Source organism: Polistes canadensis, unplaced genomic scaffold, assembly GCF_001313835.1.
Source record: "Polistes canadensis isolate GaletaPanama2010 unplaced genomic scaffold, ASM131383v1 scaffold_373, whole genome shotgun sequence".
Lineage (NCBI taxonomy): Eukaryota > Metazoa > Arthropoda > Insecta > Hymenoptera > Vespidae > Polistes > Polistes canadensis.
The window spans coordinates 15,632-36,541 of record NW_014569920.1 but is presented as its reverse complement, the minus strand read 5'-3'; the positions used below and the strand labels follow the sequence as shown (position 1 = coordinate 36,541).

Genomic DNA, 20,910 nt, shown 5'->3' with positions numbered 1-20,910 from the left:
ATTGACGCAACTGTATTATTTACCGGAATAAGTTAAGTATACGCATACCAAGGTAATATAACATGTAAGCGAATCAAACGTAATTCCGGTATATACAAATGATCAGCCGATTAATCTAGATAGGAAAATGTTAAAGGTATATACGTCTTATACATACTACTACGTTATTTATTAAGTTAAAGCTACCTTGCTTTTTATTAGAGAATCAACTTAGGGTATCGAAAGATCAAATCACTCTCTCTCTCTCTCCCTGTTTACCTCATAAATTGGAACAAGTTATAAATACATACATTCTTGTGGGTATCGTAAAACCATACGATTTGAGAAATGTGTTTCGTACCAATCGAATTAAAATCTAAATAGAAATGATTTCTATTTCTTATTTGAATTACAGATCATAGAATGCATCATATTTGCAATTTACTTTGTATCTGAATATGTTAAAATAAAGAAATCAATATTTATCTTAATGTAAATATTTATTCTCGTATTTTAGGATTAATGAAGATAAAATAATAAATCCAATATGTAAGAAACATTACGAATATCAAAAGCAAGGACAATCACTGCAAATTACATTATGTTCAATGTCGTTTAGTGAATATTGAATTCTTTATGAAGCAAGTGAGAGCAAAATTATGTTTATGTATGTATGCATGTATGTGTGTGTATGTGTGTGAGAGAGAGAGAGAGAAAGAGTGGGGAAGGATAAACTCCCGGTCGATACCTATATAGGCAGGCTAAGGAATAAACGTTTCAGTGATGATGTCTCTTCTCTCAGGATTTACCCGTTGTTGATGACACCGCGGGGTTAGCTTGACTTGGTTCTAAATAACAACTCCCTATCCCTCTAGACTTTAAATGTCTGATCGTAATCTAAACACATTCGGATTTTAATATTATTTATGACGTTTTCTTGTTTGATTAAACAATAAATTTCGAATAAAAAAATAAATCATTGTATAACTTACGAAATTTTATGATTTCTACGTTATAAACGTCGATAGTGATTGTCGGACGATAATAAAGAATCATTATCGTGTTCTTATTTAATTTAGTGATTAGATGAGTAAACTCAAATGACATAGATATTATTATAAAAAGAATATAATCATCTAACAACGAAGAAAATCAAGTGTTTTTATCCAAACGTTTAAAGTGTCGATGATTTTTATTTGATATCTATGTGAAGTCGCGACAGATCTTTTAGCTTTTTTTCTTCCCTTTGTTAATTTAAAAGAATACAATTAAATTGGAAAATCACGTTTTACAAACATGTCACCCCAAGAAAAACTTGATACAACAACCACTGGGTTGAATTTAACCGATAATACCTGTGACACCTTATCACGGACTTCAAATTCTACGGATAAACATGCGAATCGTAAGAACTCTGGAAAGGATCTTAAAAATCAACTTGCCAATGGAAAGGATCTGAAAGAAATGGATTTCGACGATCTTTTACCTTACGTCGGGGAATTTGGACTTTATCAAAAGATTCTCTTCATTCTGATGATACCATTTGCTTCGTTCGTTGCTTGGGTATATTTCTCTCAAATCTTTCTCACTTTGGTACCGGAAGGACATTGGTGTTGGGTACCAGAATTAGAAAATCTTACCGCCTCAGAAAGGTGAATATGTCATTTTAATATAAATTTTATTCTTTCTAATTGTCATAAAATAAACTAAATTGAATAAGAAAAAAGTAAATAAAATAATTAAAAAATAAAATAGAATAACAAAAATTTGAAGGAACAAATTTGATCTTGTCTCTTAAGGAAGAAAAGTGAATTGCGTTTTAAAATAAATTTGATTCTTTCTTTTTATTAAAAAATAAGAATAAAATAAAATAAAAAGAAATTTTAAAGGAACGGATTAAATTTGATCTCTCGAAGGTTTTCTTTCACGTCTAATATACTAATAATAAACTCAGACGTTTTAGAAAGCGACGAGGGATAGATGGATTAGAAGCGCGAATAAATCTTTTTGAAATCTTGCCAGGTATCTATGCGTTTATATATGTGCTGTTGCACCGGTAAATTACGCCACAATCATTATCGATAGTTTGAGAGAGCTCGTGCATTTCTTTGATATCTTTTCCAACGTTTGAATTTCTCTAACATAAACTCGACGAAAAATATTTGAAACAGAGGAGGTCATTTATATTCAAACATTTTTTTATCTTTAAAATACGTCGGTTTGTAATTACCAACGAACACGCACATATCATTCGCAAACGCAAGTAATCTTGTGATATAATAACAATGAAAAATGTGAATATAAGAAAATTAATATCATTGTTAGCCTCTTAATTGTTATATATAAATTAATTGCAGATAGAAAATAACAATTGCGTTAAACTCGTTATCGTCTTAAGAAAGAAAATTGCTGGCAGGAGATTTGTATTCGCTATTTTTATAAATATTACTTCCGAGAGCGTTACTTACTATCTTGAAGAGAAAGGTTAAACAAAATAAAAAAAACAAATTGTCTTTCGCGGAAAACTAAACAATAGATCGAATGTCTATAATTTTCCACGATTAACCGGATAAAAGTTAAATTAATCGTTCTAACATGATAGATATAAACTTTACAAACATGTAAACAAGAAAGAAAAAAAGTTAAAAAATAATAGACAAAAGAGAGAGAGTGTCCTCGTCTTTGTTGTCAAGGGCTAACGGTAAACTAAAAATAGATTTCCAATAAGATTTTATGCATATTTTAATATATAAAAAAAAAAAATAAGTTTTAATAAAATATTAAATATAAAATAAAACGCGTCATTTGACGTACGCATTGCAAACAAATAAGCTGTCAGACGAAGGATAATTTATTTATAATAGATAAAAAAAAATTTCTTTGTGTCAAATTTACTATATCTCTTCTGCTTATTATACGTTATATGTGCAAATATGTACTTGCATAACGTTGATTATAAACTCGATAAAATCGATAAGATTACGGTACAAGGCACAGTATAGAATATGTCGAGATGTATAGTTTTATATTAAAGAGTATCTTCAATATCTTGCTCTTAATAAGCATACGTCGAGTTTGATTAATTTTTTGTTATATCGCTTAAAAGTAAAAATTAAGAAAACAGATCTATCGTTATCTCAATGAAAAATACATGAACTACATTTTATCTTTTATCAATAAAATAAAATCTTCACTTTGTCGTTGAAGTATCAGTACGATAATAATTGGATCATGTTCGGAACTATAATTGTAATTAATTAATGGATAATCGTTTATTAGTTAATTCTTTTCTTTTGTTCTTTTATTTTTCTTATCATTGAGACGTTCACTTCCTAAAGATTTTATTGTCGAACCTTATGATATTCGACATCGCTGAAACTCACGAAAGAAGTATAATTTATACATCGATTTATTACGGTTGATTCATTCGCATATAATTTTAATTGGTTTAACATTCTTTTTGAATATCCACAAAAATAAATACATACTCGAAAAAGGTCTATCGATGGATTGAATTCCAAATAATCAAGAAAATCCATATCGTTTTTAAATTTGTGTATCATTTATCCATATTGATTATAATATACGTGAACTTTCTTGGATACTTGATATTAAAATATATAACATATTCTTTGCTAATATCAAATAACCAAGAACGTTCGTGAAAGTTTTAATCAATAAAGGTAAATTATACGGAAAACTAGAAACGGTACGAACTTTTCTAATTATTTGATAAATAGATTAATATGATCAATTAAGTGTAATGATTAATTTATCAAAAAAAAAAAAGATTATGAACATCTTTTCGGATGTATTTTATATTACTGAAAAACATGTTCACTGTAGAGTTTCAATAAAAAGGTGGTCACAGTTTTTCAAATGCAGTAGGGCAATATTACTTAGCAGTGTAATACATTATTTTATATAATCCAACCATAGGAATGAATTATTGGTGATTAAGGTTTACCAATCATTTTGACGATCCTTTCTTTAACGATTCCACAATAACGATTCGTTTGAAACTGTCTTTTTCTTATTTGGCTACGTGACCAAGATAGGATAATGTTCTATAGTAGATGGGGGACAGTCTAGTTTTCACTCTCACCTCTTTGAGGATGGAAATATTGGTACATTTGGCCATTTAAAGTATACGGAGCATTCGGCGTTAACACAACATTTCGAAAGTATCTACAGAGTGTATCAAAATAACTATTTCTTTAATAAAATAAATATTTTGTTTACAATTAAGCAATGTTCTTATAATACCTTAGGAATAGTTTTACCATATAAAAAAAAAAAGAGAAAAAAAAAACAAAAAATTGATGAAAGTTTTATTTGAGTTAAAATTAATATTTCGAAAATTATATAATAAATAATAATTTATTTATTTATTTCTTTTGTTTTTGCTAAAATCATTTTCGAACTTATCCAATATCTTCGAATGAATCATCTGGATGTTTTTAACATTTAATTGTTCAAACTTTTTCTTTAAAAACGTTCGAACTTTTTCCATAGTTGATTCATGCTTAATCATACTCGATCATACAAGATAATAAAAAAGAAATAAATTAACATCCAATTAGAGACAACTATTTATAAAAGATTCCAACTCCCGTTCTTCTGTCTTCCTCAATTAACTTCTATTCTATTTCAATACAATAGACGAATAATTTCTTAAGAATTGTATAATACTTTTTCTTTATTTAAAACGTTTAATCTTTAAGTTTTTAATATTAAAAACTATGGTTGTACATTAATAACGTAAAAGTAATAAATAATTAACGTGATGCAATAATACGGTAAATTTCGTTGAGTATGGTAGAAAAAACAACTTCCTATTGTATGTTTTTTTCTTTTTATGTTAATTAATAATTAATTGTATTTGAATAAATTTCCAATAGTGTAATTGAAACAAATTATCTTTCAAAATAAACAAACTAAAGAGAAATTGTTTATTTTTAGAACGAGAGAGCATATCATTTATGTTCAGTCAAAAATCACTAACTACATTTTTGGCCCAAAATGATTTATGTAGCTTACATTGGTTACAATTTTCTAAACAATCCAGGAAAAGTTCACTATCCAATTTGTTACAGAAAAAAGCGTAATAGAAAGAATTAACAAAAAGCATACTTTCTCAAACCTGATGTTTTCTATTAAAAATTTGTTTAATGAACAATAATTTAGATTAGCATAAGTGTTAGTTAGTGTCTTTTGCTTGAACATAGACGATATATAACTTATATATACTTATATATAATGGTTATTATAAAATCTTCTTCGCGCACTCTCTCTCTTTCTCTCTCTCTCTCTCTCTCTCTCTCTCTCTCTCTCTCGCTCTCTCTTTCTTTCTCTCTCTTCACATATTTATTTTTTTATTGTTATTTTTATTTATCGACATTCTTTTGAACTTTTTACACTTCAAAGAACATCCATTATTATAAAGCCAGTAGAAACGGGAAAGTATTGAAGGTACGATACTTGCGCGTTCGACCATAGAAAGTGTCGAAATACATTGTCGAGGCCTTCGCTGACTATAATTCCATTGACCTCGCTTTAACTGCATGCTAACTAACAACATGAATACAATTTTTCCACGAATTTTTTTATCTCGTAATACTTACAAATACTTTTACATGATAGATAATAACATCCATTTACATTTTAAATCTATTTCTTTCTTCTTATTATCTTATAAGAATACGTGCAGGTATTTATTAACATAAATGCATATATATATATATATATCAGACGTATAATCGTAAGATGTGCACGATGTATTTTTTAATTTGCCATTTCCCGACAATGATTTTACGAAGTTGGCTTGTTAATTGTACTCTTTTATCATCCTACATATGAAATCTAATGAGAATAAACGTTCTATTACATTATTATCTAATTTTTAATGAAAAAAACGTATTTAGAACGATTCGCAGGTATTTATTAACAATTTTGTGTAACATTTGTAATTATTCACGTTTCTCAAAGTGTTTGACAATATTCAAGAAACGGGTTGAAGAAAACTTACAAGTATGTGTTAAATGAATCGATAAACTATGGCGTATATTTATACTTTCGTATAAACTGAAAATACATCATCCAAAGAACTGGAAGTTTTCGAACAATGTGTTGATCAAATTAATACGAATAACAACATTATTTCTAAAGATTTTGTAACTTTCCATTGTTTTTAATGAAGATTTGCTGATTATTATGTTTGTTTTATATGATTCATTTACTTGCTACTTTTCTTCTTAATAAACCTTTTACTCGTTCTGTGGTGCATTGTATTAGATAATTGAACGATCAATTTATAATTAAATATGTAGTCTCGTTCTAATGTTATTTTCATTCCTATCGAATAAATTTACTTGATTGAATCTCAATTACGCATTCCTTTGTATAGCTGTAGGTAGAGCAATAGTAACAACAAGGAGAATAATAATGATCCTATTGGAATTTGTCGAAGATAATTTACATTTTTCTAGATCGATATGCCATATGTAATATAATGCGTAGATTTTAATTACCCATATACAAGGTATCCTGTAACTAATGGTACAAGCGAGCAGGGGATGATTCTATATGAAAAATTAAATCCAAAATGTAGAATCAAATTTTATCATATATTAAAATTGAGAAAAATAATTTTGAAGATTTATCAAGTAATCGTGCATTTGACTGAGTTTACGATTCTGGGAAATAAAAGCCTGGTTCGATAAGTATAAAAATATAACCGATTTAAAAGTTATCATTGTACTAACAATGTTCGTAAACATATTTACAAAAGGATTAAAATAATCTCTGAAATATCCGAGAGTAAGATAATAAAATTCATCATAATTATAGTTATATTCATTTAGTTACTTATTTAATTTAAAAATAATCAATTTATTTTTTAAACGACTAAAAAAATATGAAAAGGATCATCCTATATACAATCAACCCTTTCATAACAGGATACTTTGAGAACATGGTTTCGATAAAGAGGGATTTTTAAAAGACGTAAGCATAATTTCAAAAGTGGTTTTAGTATGCTAAAATAAGGAAAAAGTTCATATAATCATATGAACCCGATATGACCTTGTGTTTGTAGTATACGCGTTGTTACATGATTTTCATTAAAACTGTTTGAAGTGGTTACTTGCAGCTACAATGCAGACTTCCAAACATCTTGTCATAGATCTTTTCAGTCGTTCAGAAATACCAGGTGTTATTTGAATTAGTCGACAACTGTTTTCAATACGACGACATAGTAGTTCCTCATCATTGTTTAATAGTGTAGCAGTTAATAAAGTTGTATGAATTATTGAAAAATAAAAGCAGATGTAATTCGGATACAAGATCATATCCGGTTCATGATTATATGAAATTTGTGTTTTATTTTAGAAATTAAACTTGAAATTATGCCTACATATTTTGAAATATCCTATATAGCATAGTAGAAAATGTGTGAAATATTCTCATACAACATGATATTTCAAAGACAGGATTTTGATATAATACGATAGACAAATTGCATAAATAATTACGAAACAATTTATACGCTGCCGTACCAAGCACTAATATTGTACGCTAAATAAAAAAGATATCTATACTGTAATGCAATAATTGATTTAATGAGCAATGCTTAATTACGATCATTTGGATATAAAATCAAAGATAAGTAAATTTTGCAGTTTCTCATAACACGGCCTGTTACCAATTAACTATGTTGTAAAATAGTTCCCTATATTTCGTATTAAAAAAAAATAATTAAAAATTTTTCAGAATTGCATTAGCAATACCAGTTGGAAAGGAAGGTTATTCAAAGTGTACCATGTACGATGCTAATTACACTGAGATTCTGTCAAATGGAATAAATATCAGCAATCCAACGTGGTCAATAAAAAAGTGTCAGCACGGTTGGGAATTCAACTATACAGAGATTCCCTATTCAACTATAGCAACCGAGGTTAGATATTTCAATAGATATGAAACTGAAAGACTGACGTAGATCGATGCTAGCAATCTTTTTCTTTCTTTCCCTTTTTTTTTTTTCATTTGCCCTTCAGTATACGGAAAACATTTAGAAAGTTGGCGTAACCATTCAAGGAATATTATTAATGCAGTCAAGGGCATTATTGATATTATATTATCTGTCATTGACCTTGTAGAACTTCTTTGAGAAATCAAAAAGGTTTAGGAAAGATTAATTCTCAATCTATTGAAAAGTGATTGTTTTTTATGTGAACTTCCATATTTTTGTGTATAAATTATTTCTTGAAATTCTGAATTAATGCAAATATTGTGTTTTTTTTTGCGTTATATTGTTAATCTTTTATTTTATAAATTATACTGAATTCAATATAATTATATAAATTGTACATATTAATTTTTGTTGCAATTGCATATGTTGAATGAGATATTTGCAGAACAATTTATAAAATACTTTTTTGTTACTCCACTGTTTAATATTTGTGCTATATAATTTAAAATATAAAAATTATTATTATTCAGCTTATAATTTGTAGTATTCATTTTTTGATCATAGTTTGAATGGGTTTGTGACAATAGTGCTTTACCAAGTACAGCCCAGAGTATCTTTTTTGTTGGCGCTATTTTTGGTGGATTAATATTTGGATGGATCGCTGATAAATATGGTCGAGTACCAGCATTGGTTGGAGCAAACATCACTGGATTTTTATCAGGAGTAGCTACGATCTTCGCAGGAAGTTTCTGGGAATTTGCCGCATGTCGTTTTTTCTTTGGTTTTGCTTTCGACAATTGTTTTACTATGATGTATATATTAGGTAATTATAATTATCTAAAAAGAAAATCATAATTATTGAAGTGAAACTTCTTTGATCGCGTTGAAAGTTAATTTTTCAAGGTTGTGACTAAAATAAGAACATTACGCGAAAAACTATAGCCATGAAAATATTATGCAAAATGTGATCATTTGAAGAGGGGTAAGAAAAAAAAGCATTGTTCATATCATATTATTGACAACATAATGTTTAATAAGAGTTTAATAAAGAAGTTTCACTCTAATGGTCGTATTTAGTGTATTACACATTCAATTATTTATATTTACTGATTATTTTTAATCTTTCATATAGTCTTGGAATACGTCGGACCAAAATGGCGTACATTCGTAGCGAACATGTCGATAGCAATTTTCTTCACTTTCGCCTCTTGTGTTTTACCTTGGATTGCTTATTTTTTGGCCGACTGGAGAATGACCTGCTTGGCAACGTCCGTTCCCTTAATTTTAGCTATATTATCACCTTGGTTAATACCGGAAAGTGCAAGGTGGTTAGTCAGTCAAGGACGAGTAGATCAAGCCATAGGGATCTTGAGAAAGTTCGAACGAATCAATGGTACCAAGGTTCCCGATGACATTTACAAGCAATTTCAAGTAGGATTTCTATTTTATTTTAAAGTGGATATTTATGGACGAATTTAAACACGTTTTCTTATATTTCCGTCGCCATTTGTAGGAAACCTGTGCTAAAATGCATAAAGAAGAGGAAGCCGACAAATCTTATTCCGTATTGGATTTGTTTAGAAGTCCACGGCTACGTAAGATTACGATCTTATTCATAATAATTTGGTAAGATCATTGAAAAAATTTCAAACTGATTTAAAACGATTAAACTTCGATTCTCAAAGAAAATCATTTTTTAAATAATTCAAGGAAAAACTTCAAATTCACATATGTATTTTTGAACAATCTTTGGATAATTACAGAATTCTTCGATCGACGAATTTTATATAAAATGACGTTATATTTATCGAATCTTTGATCAAAGGATGGCGATCTCTCTGGTCTTCGATGGTCATGTGAGGAACGTCGACAATCTTGGTTTAAACGTTTTCGTCACGTTCACCGTTGCTGCAGCTACCGAATTACCGGCTGACACATTCTTGACACTCGTCCTTGACAGATGGGGTAGAAGATGGTTAGCATGTGGTTCAATGGTGATATCTGGAATCTTCAGTATCTGGGCTTGTGCTATTTCAAACAGTAAGTTATCTTTTAGGGATATTCATTTTTACATTTTACCAACTACTGATTACTTTGTCTTTTTCCTTACAGATGTTTATTCCGCCACTCTTGCTATATGTGGTAGATTTTGGGTAAACATTTCCTACAATATAGGCTTGCAATACGCGGCTGAAGTTTTACCAACCGTAGTACGTGCTCAAGGAGTTGCATTGATTCACATAATGGGATACGTCGCCAGCATCTTAGCACCCTTCGTAGTTTATTTGAATATTATTTCTTCGATCCTTCCATTGTTACTTTTAGGTATCTTTGGAATTTTAGGAGGTCTCTTAACTCTTTTCCTACCAGAAACGTTAGACAAGGATTTGCCACAGACTTTGGAAGATGGCGAGAACTTTGGTTTGAATCAAAAAATGTGGGATGTACCCTGCTTCTCAAAGTTAGTATACGCAAATATTCAACATAATGTTTCTAATTGTCATTCATTTTTCTTCTTTTTTTCTTCTTAATCCAGGAAATCGCAAGAAAAAGAATCCCCGGCACCAGAAATATTCCGATCATTCAGCAGAACTAGTACGAGGATTTCGATGAGAGCATCCCTTCGTGGCGAAGTGATGCGAAGTAAACTAATTCATAGATCTAGCATGAGATCACAAAAAACAACAAGTCCGACAGTGGAAATGGCTAAGTTATAGCGAACAAAGTCCATGTCGTTCGTTTGACTCTTACAAATTGTGATACCCAAAGTTATTGGAGTTTTTACCGAAGCTTCGATAATAATACCGGTAGAAAAAAATGTTTCGAGTGACAAATTCGTGAAAAATTGACATTATTGAAAATAACAAGTATGAACATTAAGGAGTTTTTAGAGAAAGAAAATTTTTACTGATAACCGAAGAGATTTGATGATTCTACATAAAAAATTAAGTTACAAATGTAAAATAAACAAAGCCTTATATGAACAAATGTTATTCTACATTTTCGACTTAATTTCTCATATAGAATCACTATCTGCTTACTTATGCCGCTAATTACCTTGTATGTATATCCACATATAGGTATATTTATTCATTTACATGCCCTTATCTGGAAATCATTATATCACCATCCATTTATCATTAACAGAATTTATTGTTCTCCGTTTACTATTTAAATATTTAATATATATAATAATAATAACATAAGAAAATAGTTTTAAAATATTTCATTACAAATAACAAACAGTACGGTTGTATATAAACTATTAAATCGAAATCAAGTTGCGTAGAAGACATCACATCGTTTGTTTGATTAATTAAAAAAAAGAATACTCATTAGATATATCATATTAAATAAACATAAATCACAATAATGTATAACTCTATCATTAGTGTTTGAATACATATGTGAGTAATCTTAGATAAAATAAAAAGAATTAATATAATCTATCATTCAATTTACTATTGATATTCAAAATAGAAAAATAATAGTATATTGTAGAATAATATAATTGAATCTATACAATGATTACTTACTTACTCTCACTATAAAAGTATACATTACGTTAAAACTAATAGTAACTTTGAATATTTTAATGGAAGCCCTGAAGATATATATTTAAAATTGTACTTCGGAATTTTGTTTCAGATTACCAATTATATCTGCTTAATTTTAACTACTTGATAATTAATGCCTTAAGTTTCCTATACACACGTATTTAATATCAACAAAATCATCTATGCCATGACTAGATCCTTCTCTTCCTAATCCTGATTCCTTTACGCCACCAAATGCAGCCTCAGCACATGATATTAATCCTTCATTCACGCCCACCATGCCAACTTCCATCTTCCTTGCTACTCTGAATATCTGGGATATATCTTGCGAATAAAAATATCCAGCTAATCCCACGGGAGTATTGTTAGCTTCCTTCAAAACATCTTCCTCTTTATGGAATTTATTAATAACAGCAACAGGACCAAATATTTCTTTATTATATATTTTCATATCTTTGGTAACGTCTGTAAGTAACGTAGGAGCATAAAATAATGGACCCAGCTCAGGTAACGGTTTTCCACCACAATGTACTTTAGCTCCCTTACAGATTGCATCTTGAACCAAATCATCAACCATTTTCAGTTGGCTATCCTTGATAAGAGGTCCATGAGTGATACCTTCTTTGCTACCATCGCCCATTTTAATTTCACTGTTAATTTTAACTAAATATTTTTCAACAAACTTATCAAATACTTCTGTTTGTACAAAAAATCTATTTGCAGAAACACAAGTTTGGCCTGTATTACGAAACTTGCTGGCCATTGCCCCAGTAACAGCTGCATCCAAATCAGCAGAATTGAAAATGATATATGGTGCATTACCTCCAAGTTCAAGACTAAGACGTTTCATGGTTCCTGCGCATTGTTTATACAAAATCTTTCCAACGGCAGTAGAGCCGGTAAATGACACGACTCTCACTACAGGATTATTGCAAAGTTCTTTGCCAACTGCAGCAGAATTTTTAATACTCGTTGTTAGTACGTTAAAAGTACCATTAGGAAAGCCTGCTTTTTCTGCAAGATCAGCCAGCGCCAGTGCAGTGAGTGGCGTGTCCTCAGATGGTTTAACGACACAAGTACATCCAGCTGCGAGAGCAGCACCTGCTTTTCGAGTGATCATTGCATGAGGAAAATTCCATGGCGTGATTAATGCAGATACTCCAACCGGTTGTTTCAACAAAAGCAATTCTCTGTTACGAATGGGAGCTTGAAGGACTTCACCATTAATGCGTCTTGCTTCTTCAGAAAACCATTCAATAAAAGAATTTCCATAATTAATTTCTGCCCTGGATTCAGCCAACGATTTACCATTTTCCTTGGTTAAAATTTGTGCTAAATCTTCGGAATGTTTAACCATAAGATTATACCAGTTTCTTAACAAATTGCTTCTCTCCTTTGCTGTTGTTGATTTAAATGTCTCAAATGCCTTAGATGCAGCATCAATAGCTATTTGAGTATCATCTTGATTCATATCAGGGACATTTGTAATGATGCATTTATCGACTGGATTTAGAACAGGAAATGTTTGACAAGTCTTTGCTTTTAACCACTTTCCATCAATATAAGCCTGGTCTCTCAATAAATGTAATCCACGGTTAACAACGGTTACATTCAGTTTTATTCCTCTTAATGAATGCATTTTAATCTGTCTAAAAAATTATAATAAAAATCTTTAAAAAAAAAATATTTTTTAAATGTTAATACATTTACGAAACAATTATTCAACAAGATTTATAAATGTACATATTTAAATGATATTATAAAATGTTTATAAATAATTCACTGTCAATACCATTTACCTGTAAGTTTAAATCAATAAAAACCTGTGATAATAAGTCACGTTTAAACTTTAATAATATATCAATAAGGTAATCTTTTCGAAACGATTGTTTCCGTAAGAGTTTAGCAAAGCCGAAAGACTACGTCAACGTTTGAACTTCCTATATCAATTGCGAACATTAACGTGACAAATTGATCTTATATAACGCAACGTGGTTCTCTCAAAGTACTTTGACATTAATCCCTTTTCATCCCTATTCGGAGATAATGGCGATGATGTCGCTGACAATTGTCGTTTTTTAGTCAATAATAAAGTCGGTGTCGAGACGTGTTTGTTTGGTTAAGTCATATATAAAAGAAGTGAAAAAACATATGAAAGATCACAAGAAGTATGAGTAGCAATACAAAGAGAACTATCTACGTCGGTAGGTTAATAATTGCTATATATATTCATTCAATGATAATAACGAAAAATAATAAATATATATGTATATCTGATAACAACTCGACTAACCTCTTTGGACATTTGTAATCAAAATGATTTTATGTTTGTTGAATTTATATAACTATATATATTCTTATCTTATATAGGTGGTTTAGCAGAAGAAGTAGATGAAAAAGTATTACATGCTGCTTTTATACCATTTGGTGAAATAATTGATGTACAAATACCATTAGATTATGAATCTGAAAAACACAGGGGATTTGCATTTATTGAATTTGAAACTGCTGAAGATGCAGCCGCTGCGATAGATAATATGGTAGGTTTATTATAATTACTGTAAAATTATATTTTTTATATTTAATTTTGTCTTTTGAATATGAAATAAAAATAAATTTGTAAATATGCATTATTAATGTCTTGTTGTATTTACCGATAAGATATTGATCTAATAATATATAAAAACAATTGATTATATTGTAATTTATCAATATTGATTAACACCAGAATGATTCCGAATTATTTGGACGAACGATAAGAGTAAACATTGCTAAGCCTCAAAAGATAAAGGAAGGTTCATCAAAACCAGTATGGGCAGATGACACTTGGTTGCAAGAACATGCAGGCGAAACGCTTAAAACCGATGAAAACTCTAAGACGGATGATACATCTCAATCTAAAAAGACTAAGAAAAACCCCCAAGTTTATTTCGATATCAACATTGGAAAGCAGGAGTTGGGTAGAATTATTATGATGCTACGGGCAGATATCGTACCGAAAACAGCCGAAAATTTTCGTGCGCTTTGTACTCATGAGAAAGGTTATGGATATCAAGGCAGTATTTTTCACAGGATTATTCCAGATTTTGTATCCTTTTATACTTTTTAACTTTTAAATTATATAATTTTGATTAATGTAAGAGAACACATGAATCCTTAATGAATTGTATGGTAGATGTGTCAAGGAGGAGACTTTACAAACCATGATGGAACTGGTGGAAAATCAATTTATGGAAACAAGTTTGAGGATGAAAACTTTGAATTGAAACACACAGGACCAGGTACTTTGTCAATGGCAAATTCAGGACCAAATTCAAATGGATCACAATTTTTCCTTTGTACGGCACGCACAGATTGGTTAGATGGGAAACATGTAGTTTTCGGTCATGTCCTTAGTGGTTTAGATGTTTTAAAAAAAATGGAAAAGTATGGGACACAATCTGGCACCACGACTCAAAAAGTTGTTATATCAGCTTGCGGAGAATTAACATAACAATAAAAGATAAACGTTATTATTGCAAGAAATGTTGTTTTTCTTAATGATTCTGTTTACTCGAGCATTCAAATTTTCACCAATTTTTGATCATTAAAATAATTGTACTTTTTTTAGTCAGGACTGTCGAGCTTTCTTTGTTGTAAAGGTTTATCCTAGTACTATATACTTGTAAAGTATTATTTCATAAAATATATTTCTCAATAATATATTTAATTTTATATTAATATTCTATTTTTTATAAATTAATGCTTAAATAACGAGTTTTTTAAATTAAAGTTGTAAATAATAGAAAAAGCTATTAGAAAATATTCTATGGATCTAAAAGAGTACTAGTAAATTAATTCAGATTTGTTTTAATAACAATCACATTTGAATAGAATATGGATTTAAAAGCCCCACTTTGCAGGCGGCATTAGTAAAAATGCCTTGACTGCGAAAGGTAAAAACAGTTAATAAATTGTTAACAATTATTAAATATATCAATAATAATATCAGTAATAATCCATCATCGATAAGATATTAACATTTTAACGTTCAAATATTGCGCGCTAAAATGAATTCTGTTATCTCACCAATGAAAACACGTTATGTCTTGATTCCATTTTTGTTAAATTATTGCGAAAATATTTATTTATGATATTTATCATTTCACTCAAATAACTACATGATAAAAATTAAGTTAAAATCTTCACTAAAAGAAATGAATTAATTACAACAAATCATAATTAAGATTACACATTTTACTTTTACGTAGGTGGTCAATTTTCACGTCGCAGGCTATAGGATCCCCACTATCAATTAATATATTCACTAATTACTTTAGTTCATTGCTTATCATTTGATACTTATAATTAAAAACGAAAGTTATATAAAAAAATACGATAGGGAAATTCTTTTCTTCTATTTTATTGAAGCATATAAGTTGGAGCATAGATCATATGTAGCTTGTAAGCCACTAGTTACTTAACTATTTTATTAATTTCCTCTTCTTATTTATGTTCAAAGTATATGATTCTGACACATATTAATTGTATTATAACTATTGGATAAACGTATAATAGTGAAAAGTCATTTGAATGATTATACCGATCAAAGTCTAAGTAATAGTTGTTATAACATAGAATCGTGACATTTTAAACATATTTAAAATGTTGCGTACAGCTGCAAGTCAAAATCTACGAAATTTCAGTGTCAATACACAGATAAAATGCAGACGTTTGGAAGGCAAAGTTGCAATCGTTACTGCATCTACGGAAGGGTGATTAATTATTTCATTTATTTTGTATAAATAATAATTTATGTATCTATGTAAATTTCAAACACTAAAATATTTGTTAGCAACATATTCATCGTTCGATGTCATTTAAATTGCATAAAAGATATTGTTCATAACATTGCAATTAAAAAATAAAGTATTTAGGATTATAGAGCTAATTTCTTTTTATAGGATAGGATATTCTATAGCAAGACGTTTAGCTCAGGAAGGTGCGAAAGTTATGATCAGTAGTAGAAAAGAATCTAACGTAAACAAAGCTGTAAATGAACTACTCCAAGAAGGTTTATCCGTCTCTGGTACCGTTTGTCACGTTGGAAAAGCCGAACAGAGACAAAAATTATTCAAAGAAGTAAATAAAAAAAAAATTACATGTTTAATATATTCTTTACAGAGATTATTGAGAATAAATAAACAACATTATTGTAGACAAAATCCTTGTTCGGAGGTCTAGATATTTTGGTTTCTAATGCAGCAGCAAATCCACAAGCTGGGCCAGTTCTAGACAGCGACGAGAATGTCTGGGATAAAATATTTGATGTTAATGTTAAATCCACATATTTACTTATGAAAGAATCTTTACCTCTTTTAAAGGATAGTAAATCACCATCGATAATTATTGTATCGTCGATAGCTGGATATCAACCATTCGATGTACGTATTTTTATGTAATCAAAGAATTATTATTATTTATAAATTATCCCTGTACGTTATGATTTAGCGCGTGAAGCTGCATACCATATTTGTGAATAAGACTGGAGCTTCTTATGTTTGTTCCGTAAAGCGTATCACAAGTCTCGCAAATAATTATAGTTTTAGGAGAATTAATATAGAATATGATCTAATTATAAGTTAGATCATTATCAATATTCTGTTTTGTATAATTTCAGTTGCTTGGAGTTTATTCGGTAAGTAAAACGGCATTATTAGGGCTTTGTAAAGCTTCAGCAAGTAATTTAGCTCCATATGGAATTCGAGTGAATTGTATAGCACCTGGTATTATCGAAACCAAATTTTCACAGCCGGTATGTTTATTTATTTCTGCTATTCGGTAATGAAGGAAATAAATTTTATATCTTTATCGCTTTATAGTTGTACCAATCTGAAACAGCACGTAAAATATCTTTGGATATGATTCCACTTGCAAGACTTGGAAAGCCAGATGAAATTAGTGGCATTGCTGCCTTTTTAGCAAGTGAAGATGCATCATATATTACTGGGGAAACAATTGTAGCTGGCGGTGGTATGCAATCAAGGCTTTGAAGAATAAGCATGATGCGAATAAATTTTTTCATCTATTAATTAAAATAATTAAATATAAGAATTTATCCAAAATATTTGTTAAAGTTATTTTATATATTTATATATCTTTATAAGATGTTGGATATAAATAAAATGTTGGGTATTTAATATACGATCTATGATCAATTTTCAAGGTATTTGACTGAAAATAAAACGAATATACATATTTGCAATTTATTTTAAAAGTATATATGTTTATATATATACATATATATCTATATATATTTTCTTTAAATTTAACAAGAAATAAATTGTATAAAGAAATTGGAAACATTATTGCACGTGATTAACACATACATCTAATAATAATATATTATTAACATATTAATATCTAATGGTATCTTAAAGTTAACCCTTTGAGTGCTGAGTGCTCATAGCAGAAGCACTCTATATGGATGGTATGCGCCTAATGGTTGCAATTATTGGGGTCAGAATGACTTGTCTGCTAATATGAACTATGTTGATTAAATAACAAAAAAAGAAGATTAAAAAAATTGATAAACATATATATATGTTTTTAGTCAACGTGGATTGCTTTCGTTGGATGCATATATGCACCCTTAATCCATGTAGATTGCTATTGCTGGGTGTATATATGCGTCCATAATATACTCAAAGGATTATTAATACAAATAAAATTGTACTACAAAGTCATTAAACACAATGTGTTAATTGCTATTACTATAATACCTAAGTAGTTATGATAATAATACTATTAGAAAAGAAACAGTCAATTTTGCAACTTATGATGAATCTACTATTGAAAATATTATCTTGAAACCAACAATGAATAATAATTCTAACGTTATATTTAATTCGTTTTATTTAACAACGTTTCAAAATGCCTCTGTAGATCTAGAAGATTTATAAAAATATCATCTTTACAAACATTCCCCTCGTCAATAGATTTATTTCTGTGATTGATCAACAGAGCGTTCCATTGTGCATTTTTTGCGCCAAAGTAATCATTATTTATGGTATCGCCAATATGTATAGCTTGTCGAGGTACAATATCTACTTGTTGATCTTTATTTGATAATCTTAAAGCTTCCATAAATATCGATTTGTCTGGCTTTTCTTTACCAAAATTGTATGATGTCAATATGAAGGAAAAAAATGATCTGATCTTGAGATCTATCAAAATATTTTCCAATCTCACATCAAAATTGGATATCACTCCTAATACTATTCTGTGTTTATGAAGGTATTCGAGCAATTCGATTGTCCCTGGGTATGTATGCCAACACTTACTTGTGCTATAGCATTTTATCAGGGCACTAGCAACCTAAGAGTCGTAAATAATATTATCTATAACGAGTCTTTTACAATAATAATAATTATTAATATAATGCATCGCATTTAAAATGTCGATTGTCACGCATGTTTTATGTGTTTTATAGCTAAGATTTATTATTCTAAGATAAGATATAAAACGATATAATAATGGTGGTCGAGAACGACCCTCCAAGGCCCCACCGAGAGAAAAAACATCGGTCATCAACGATCATCTTGCTAATTGATATCGCGTTAAAATAATTTATTTCAAATAAAACAAATTGTTTTTTTTTTTATTTTACGATAATGATGAGTCCTAATTTTGATTTTTATTATTACAAAGAAACAAAGTAAATACTAATGAGAAGATTATATTAATATTAATAATAAAATATTAATGAGAGAAACATATTTTTAATCAACATCGAATTATCATGTACATTCTCTTTTTTAACGCACCGATCATATAAAATCGCTAAACCTAGTTATTTTACCTCTCTTTTTAACAATCATTGAACTGTTTTTCTCTTTTTTTTATAAATATAGCAATCTAAAAATGTATTACGTATTCTATAAACGTAGAATGTTTACCTTATCAAGAGTCGCATCAGGAATATTTTTATTTTGTTCTTTAAATACGTTATGAACGATCGTTCTCCACCAATTTTCCCATCCAAGTCCAGTATATTTTCCATATATTGGATGTTCGATAGCGAGTTGTCGAAAATTAGTTTCAAAACTTCGCGCCAATTGATGCGGCTCGATTGATAAGCCATATTTATATCCAATCTCGGTATAATGTTCTTTTAACTTTGTCATTAACAATGTTCCAGTAACATCGAAAGTTATTAATCTCGGTCTCACACGATTCATCGTATTCTCTCTAATTACAATAGTAATAATATTTTTTTAGCGTTCGAAGACCACTTTGATTTAACAGAGGAAAAATAAAAAGAAAGAAATAGCTTTTATTTCTTTCACGACTGTCGATAGAATGGAAATGATCAAAATACGAAAGAAAATGTTAAAAAGAAAAGAATATTTTTATATATACATTTATGGTTTTCATTTTGTTTGAATATAGCGTTAATGTTATATAAACAATAGATTTTTCAATAAAACAATAAACATAAAATACATGAATAAAAAATCGTTTTAAATTCAAAGACTGACCTTTATTCTGTCAATCTTTATCGTACTCTTATTTAAACTGTAGAAACCGGCTAGAAAAAAGGCCATATAAAGTAATGAAAAATCTTTGTTAACAGTGTTCTTGTTAACACTTGCATCTAAATATATGGTATGCGCAAGCTTGCAATAACACGATTGTGATGCCATCTACGGATAATGGCGGAACGAAAAATTCAAACACGGTTTATACGATCCTAAATATAACCGAACGAATTCATTTAAATAGAAATAATATAATACGTGTTTTGAATAAACTTTTCGATGATTATTATAGCACAATTCGTTATTTATAAAATTATAAAATGAGTTAAATATTATATATTTCACGAATGTTGTTGCACGTATTATACCTTTTTTCTTAAGAAGTTACATATTTAAAGTATATACATTTGTATTTACTTGTAATATGTAAAATAATTATTCTATTTAACACAGTATTGCATTTTTAAAATTATCAAATTTATCATTTTGTTTTACTACATTATATAAAATATTTTATCTTCATTATTGTTTGCTAATATTGAGACAATAATGGATAAATATAGATAGAGTTATACTAATTTTTTATGATAATAGTATTATGGATTATTATTATTATTATTATTATTATTATTATAAGTAATAATTATTTCATAACAAGAATTTAAATAATAATTTCACATATTTACTCTTTACGTATGTGCGTGTGTTTCATTTAATCTTGCATACACGTATACACAAAGTAAACTAATATTTTTCATGATAATTATACGATATATCAAGAGAGATGAAAAATTTTATAAAAATTATAAATATGCTCTTTTTCTTTCTCTCTCTTTCTATATATTCTATACATATGTATGTATATTTGTATGCAACATATATTTTA

At 29.0% G+C, this 20,910-nt stretch overlaps 5 protein-coding genes across 6 annotated transcripts; 3 read left to right on the top strand and 2 right to left on the bottom strand.

Annotated features, from left to right (window-relative positions):
• The first annotated feature begins 755 nt into the window (after nucleotides 1-755).
• On the top strand, nucleotides 756-10,941 carry LOC106792051 (organic cation transporter protein). The gene is made up of 8 exons (XM_014758161.1): nucleotides 756-1,631; nucleotides 7,750-7,933; nucleotides 8,513-8,771; nucleotides 9,081-9,379; nucleotides 9,462-9,574; nucleotides 9,774-9,988; nucleotides 10,061-10,409; nucleotides 10,485-10,941. The coding sequence occupies exons 1-8, from the start codon at nucleotides 1,276-1,278 to the stop codon at nucleotides 10,663-10,665; spliced, it is 1,956 nt and encodes a 651-aa protein (XP_014613647.1). The 5' UTR covers nucleotides 756-1,275; the 3' UTR covers nucleotides 10,666-10,941.
• A 449-nt stretch (nucleotides 10,942-11,390) lies between these two features.
• On the bottom strand, nucleotides 11,391-13,397 carry LOC106792052 (succinate-semialdehyde dehydrogenase [NADP(+)] GabD). The gene is made up of 2 exons (XM_014758162.1): nucleotides 13,305-13,397; nucleotides 11,391-13,154 (listed from the first exon to the last, which is right to left on the bottom strand). The coding sequence occupies exon 2, from the start codon at nucleotides 13,142-13,144 to the stop codon at nucleotides 11,636-11,638; it is 1,509 nt and encodes a 502-aa protein (XP_014613648.1). The 5' UTR covers nucleotides 13,145-13,154; nucleotides 13,305-13,397; the 3' UTR covers nucleotides 11,391-11,635.
• Nucleotides 13,344-15,030, top strand: LOC106792053 (peptidyl-prolyl cis-trans isomerase E). Its single transcript, XM_014758163.1, has 4 exons — nucleotides 13,344-13,709; nucleotides 13,876-14,045; nucleotides 14,234-14,593; nucleotides 14,681-15,030. The coding sequence occupies exons 1-4, from the start codon at nucleotides 13,676-13,678 to the stop codon at nucleotides 14,996-14,998; spliced, it is 882 nt and encodes a 293-aa protein (XP_014613649.1). The 5' UTR covers nucleotides 13,344-13,675; the 3' UTR covers nucleotides 14,999-15,030.
• Nucleotides 15,031-15,757: 727 nt separating this feature from the next.
• Nucleotides 15,758-17,627, top strand: LOC106792068 (dehydrogenase/reductase SDR family member 4). The gene is made up of 5 exons (XM_014758189.1): nucleotides 15,758-16,259; nucleotides 16,449-16,626; nucleotides 16,704-16,928; nucleotides 17,165-17,299; nucleotides 17,367-17,627. The coding sequence occupies exons 1-5, from the start codon at nucleotides 16,150-16,152 to the stop codon at nucleotides 17,535-17,537; spliced, it is 819 nt and encodes a 272-aa protein (XP_014613675.1). The 5' UTR covers nucleotides 15,758-16,149; the 3' UTR covers nucleotides 17,538-17,627.
• Nucleotides 17,628-17,781: 154 nt separating this feature from the next.
• On the bottom strand, nucleotides 17,782-20,365 carry LOC106792069 (rhythmically expressed gene 2 protein-like). 2 transcript variants are annotated; one of them, XM_014758190.1, is made up of 3 exons: nucleotides 20,025-20,365; nucleotides 19,443-19,734; nucleotides 17,782-18,861 (listed from the first exon to the last, which is right to left on the bottom strand). In XM_014758190.1, exons 2-3 carry the CDS (start codon nucleotides 19,722-19,724, stop codon nucleotides 18,388-18,390), a joined length of 756 nt encoding a protein of 251 aa, XP_014613676.1. In that variant the 5' UTR covers nucleotides 19,725-19,734; nucleotides 20,025-20,365; the 3' UTR covers nucleotides 17,782-18,387. The 2 variants fall into 2 exon arrangements, with proteins under 2 accessions (XP_014613676.1, XP_014613677.1); XM_014758191.1 differs by lacking the exon at nucleotides 20,025-20,365 and having other exon boundaries at nucleotides 19,443-19,937.
• Nucleotides 20,366-20,910: the final 545 nt, after the last annotated feature.

Excerpts from the sequence above, each read along its gene's own strand:
- LOC106792051 (XM_014758161.1), top strand. The coding sequence starts at position 1,276 with ATGTCACCCCAAGAAAAACTTGATACAACAACCACTGGGTTGAATTTA. Across the intron at positions 7,934-8,512 it reads ATTCAACTATAGCAACCGAG|TTTGAATGGGTTTGTGACAA; the intron begins GTTAGATATTTC and ends TTTTGATCATAG. Across the intron at positions 9,575-9,773 it reads ATCTTATTCATAATAATTTG|GATGGCGATCTCTCTGGTCT; the intron begins GTAAGATCATTG and ends CTTTGATCAAAG.
- LOC106792052 (XM_014758162.1), bottom strand. The coding sequence starts at position 13,144 with ATGCATTCATTAAGAGGAATAAAACTGAATGTAACCGTTGTTAACCGT.
- LOC106792053 (XM_014758163.1), top strand. The coding sequence starts at position 13,676 with ATGAGTAGCAATACAAAGAGAACTATCTACGTCG. Across the intron at positions 14,046-14,233 it reads CCGCTGCGATAGATAATATG|AATGATTCCGAATTATTTGG; the intron begins GTAGGTTTATTA and ends GATTAACACCAG. Across the intron at positions 14,594-14,680 it reads ACAGGATTATTCCAGATTTT|ATGTGTCAAGGAGGAGACTT; the intron begins GTATCCTTTTAT and ends ATTGTATGGTAG.
- LOC106792068 (XM_014758189.1), top strand. The coding sequence starts at position 16,150 with ATGTTGCGTACAGCTGCAAGTCAAAATCTACGAAATTTCAGTGTCAAT. Across the intron at positions 16,627-16,703 it reads GACAAAAATTATTCAAAGAA|ACAAAATCCTTGTTCGGAGG; the intron begins GTAAATAAAAAA and ends ACATTATTGTAG. Across the intron at positions 16,929-17,164 it reads CTGGATATCAACCATTCGAT|TTGCTTGGAGTTTATTCGGT; the intron begins GTACGTATTTTT and ends GTATAATTTCAG.
- LOC106792069 (XM_014758190.1), bottom strand. The coding sequence starts at position 19,724 with ATGAATCGTGTGAGACCGAGATTAATAACTTTCGATGTTACTGGAACA. Across the intron at positions 18,862-19,442 it reads CTGATGCGACTCTTGATAAG|GTTGCTAGTGCCCTGATAAA; the intron begins GTAAACATTCTA and ends TACGACTCTTAG.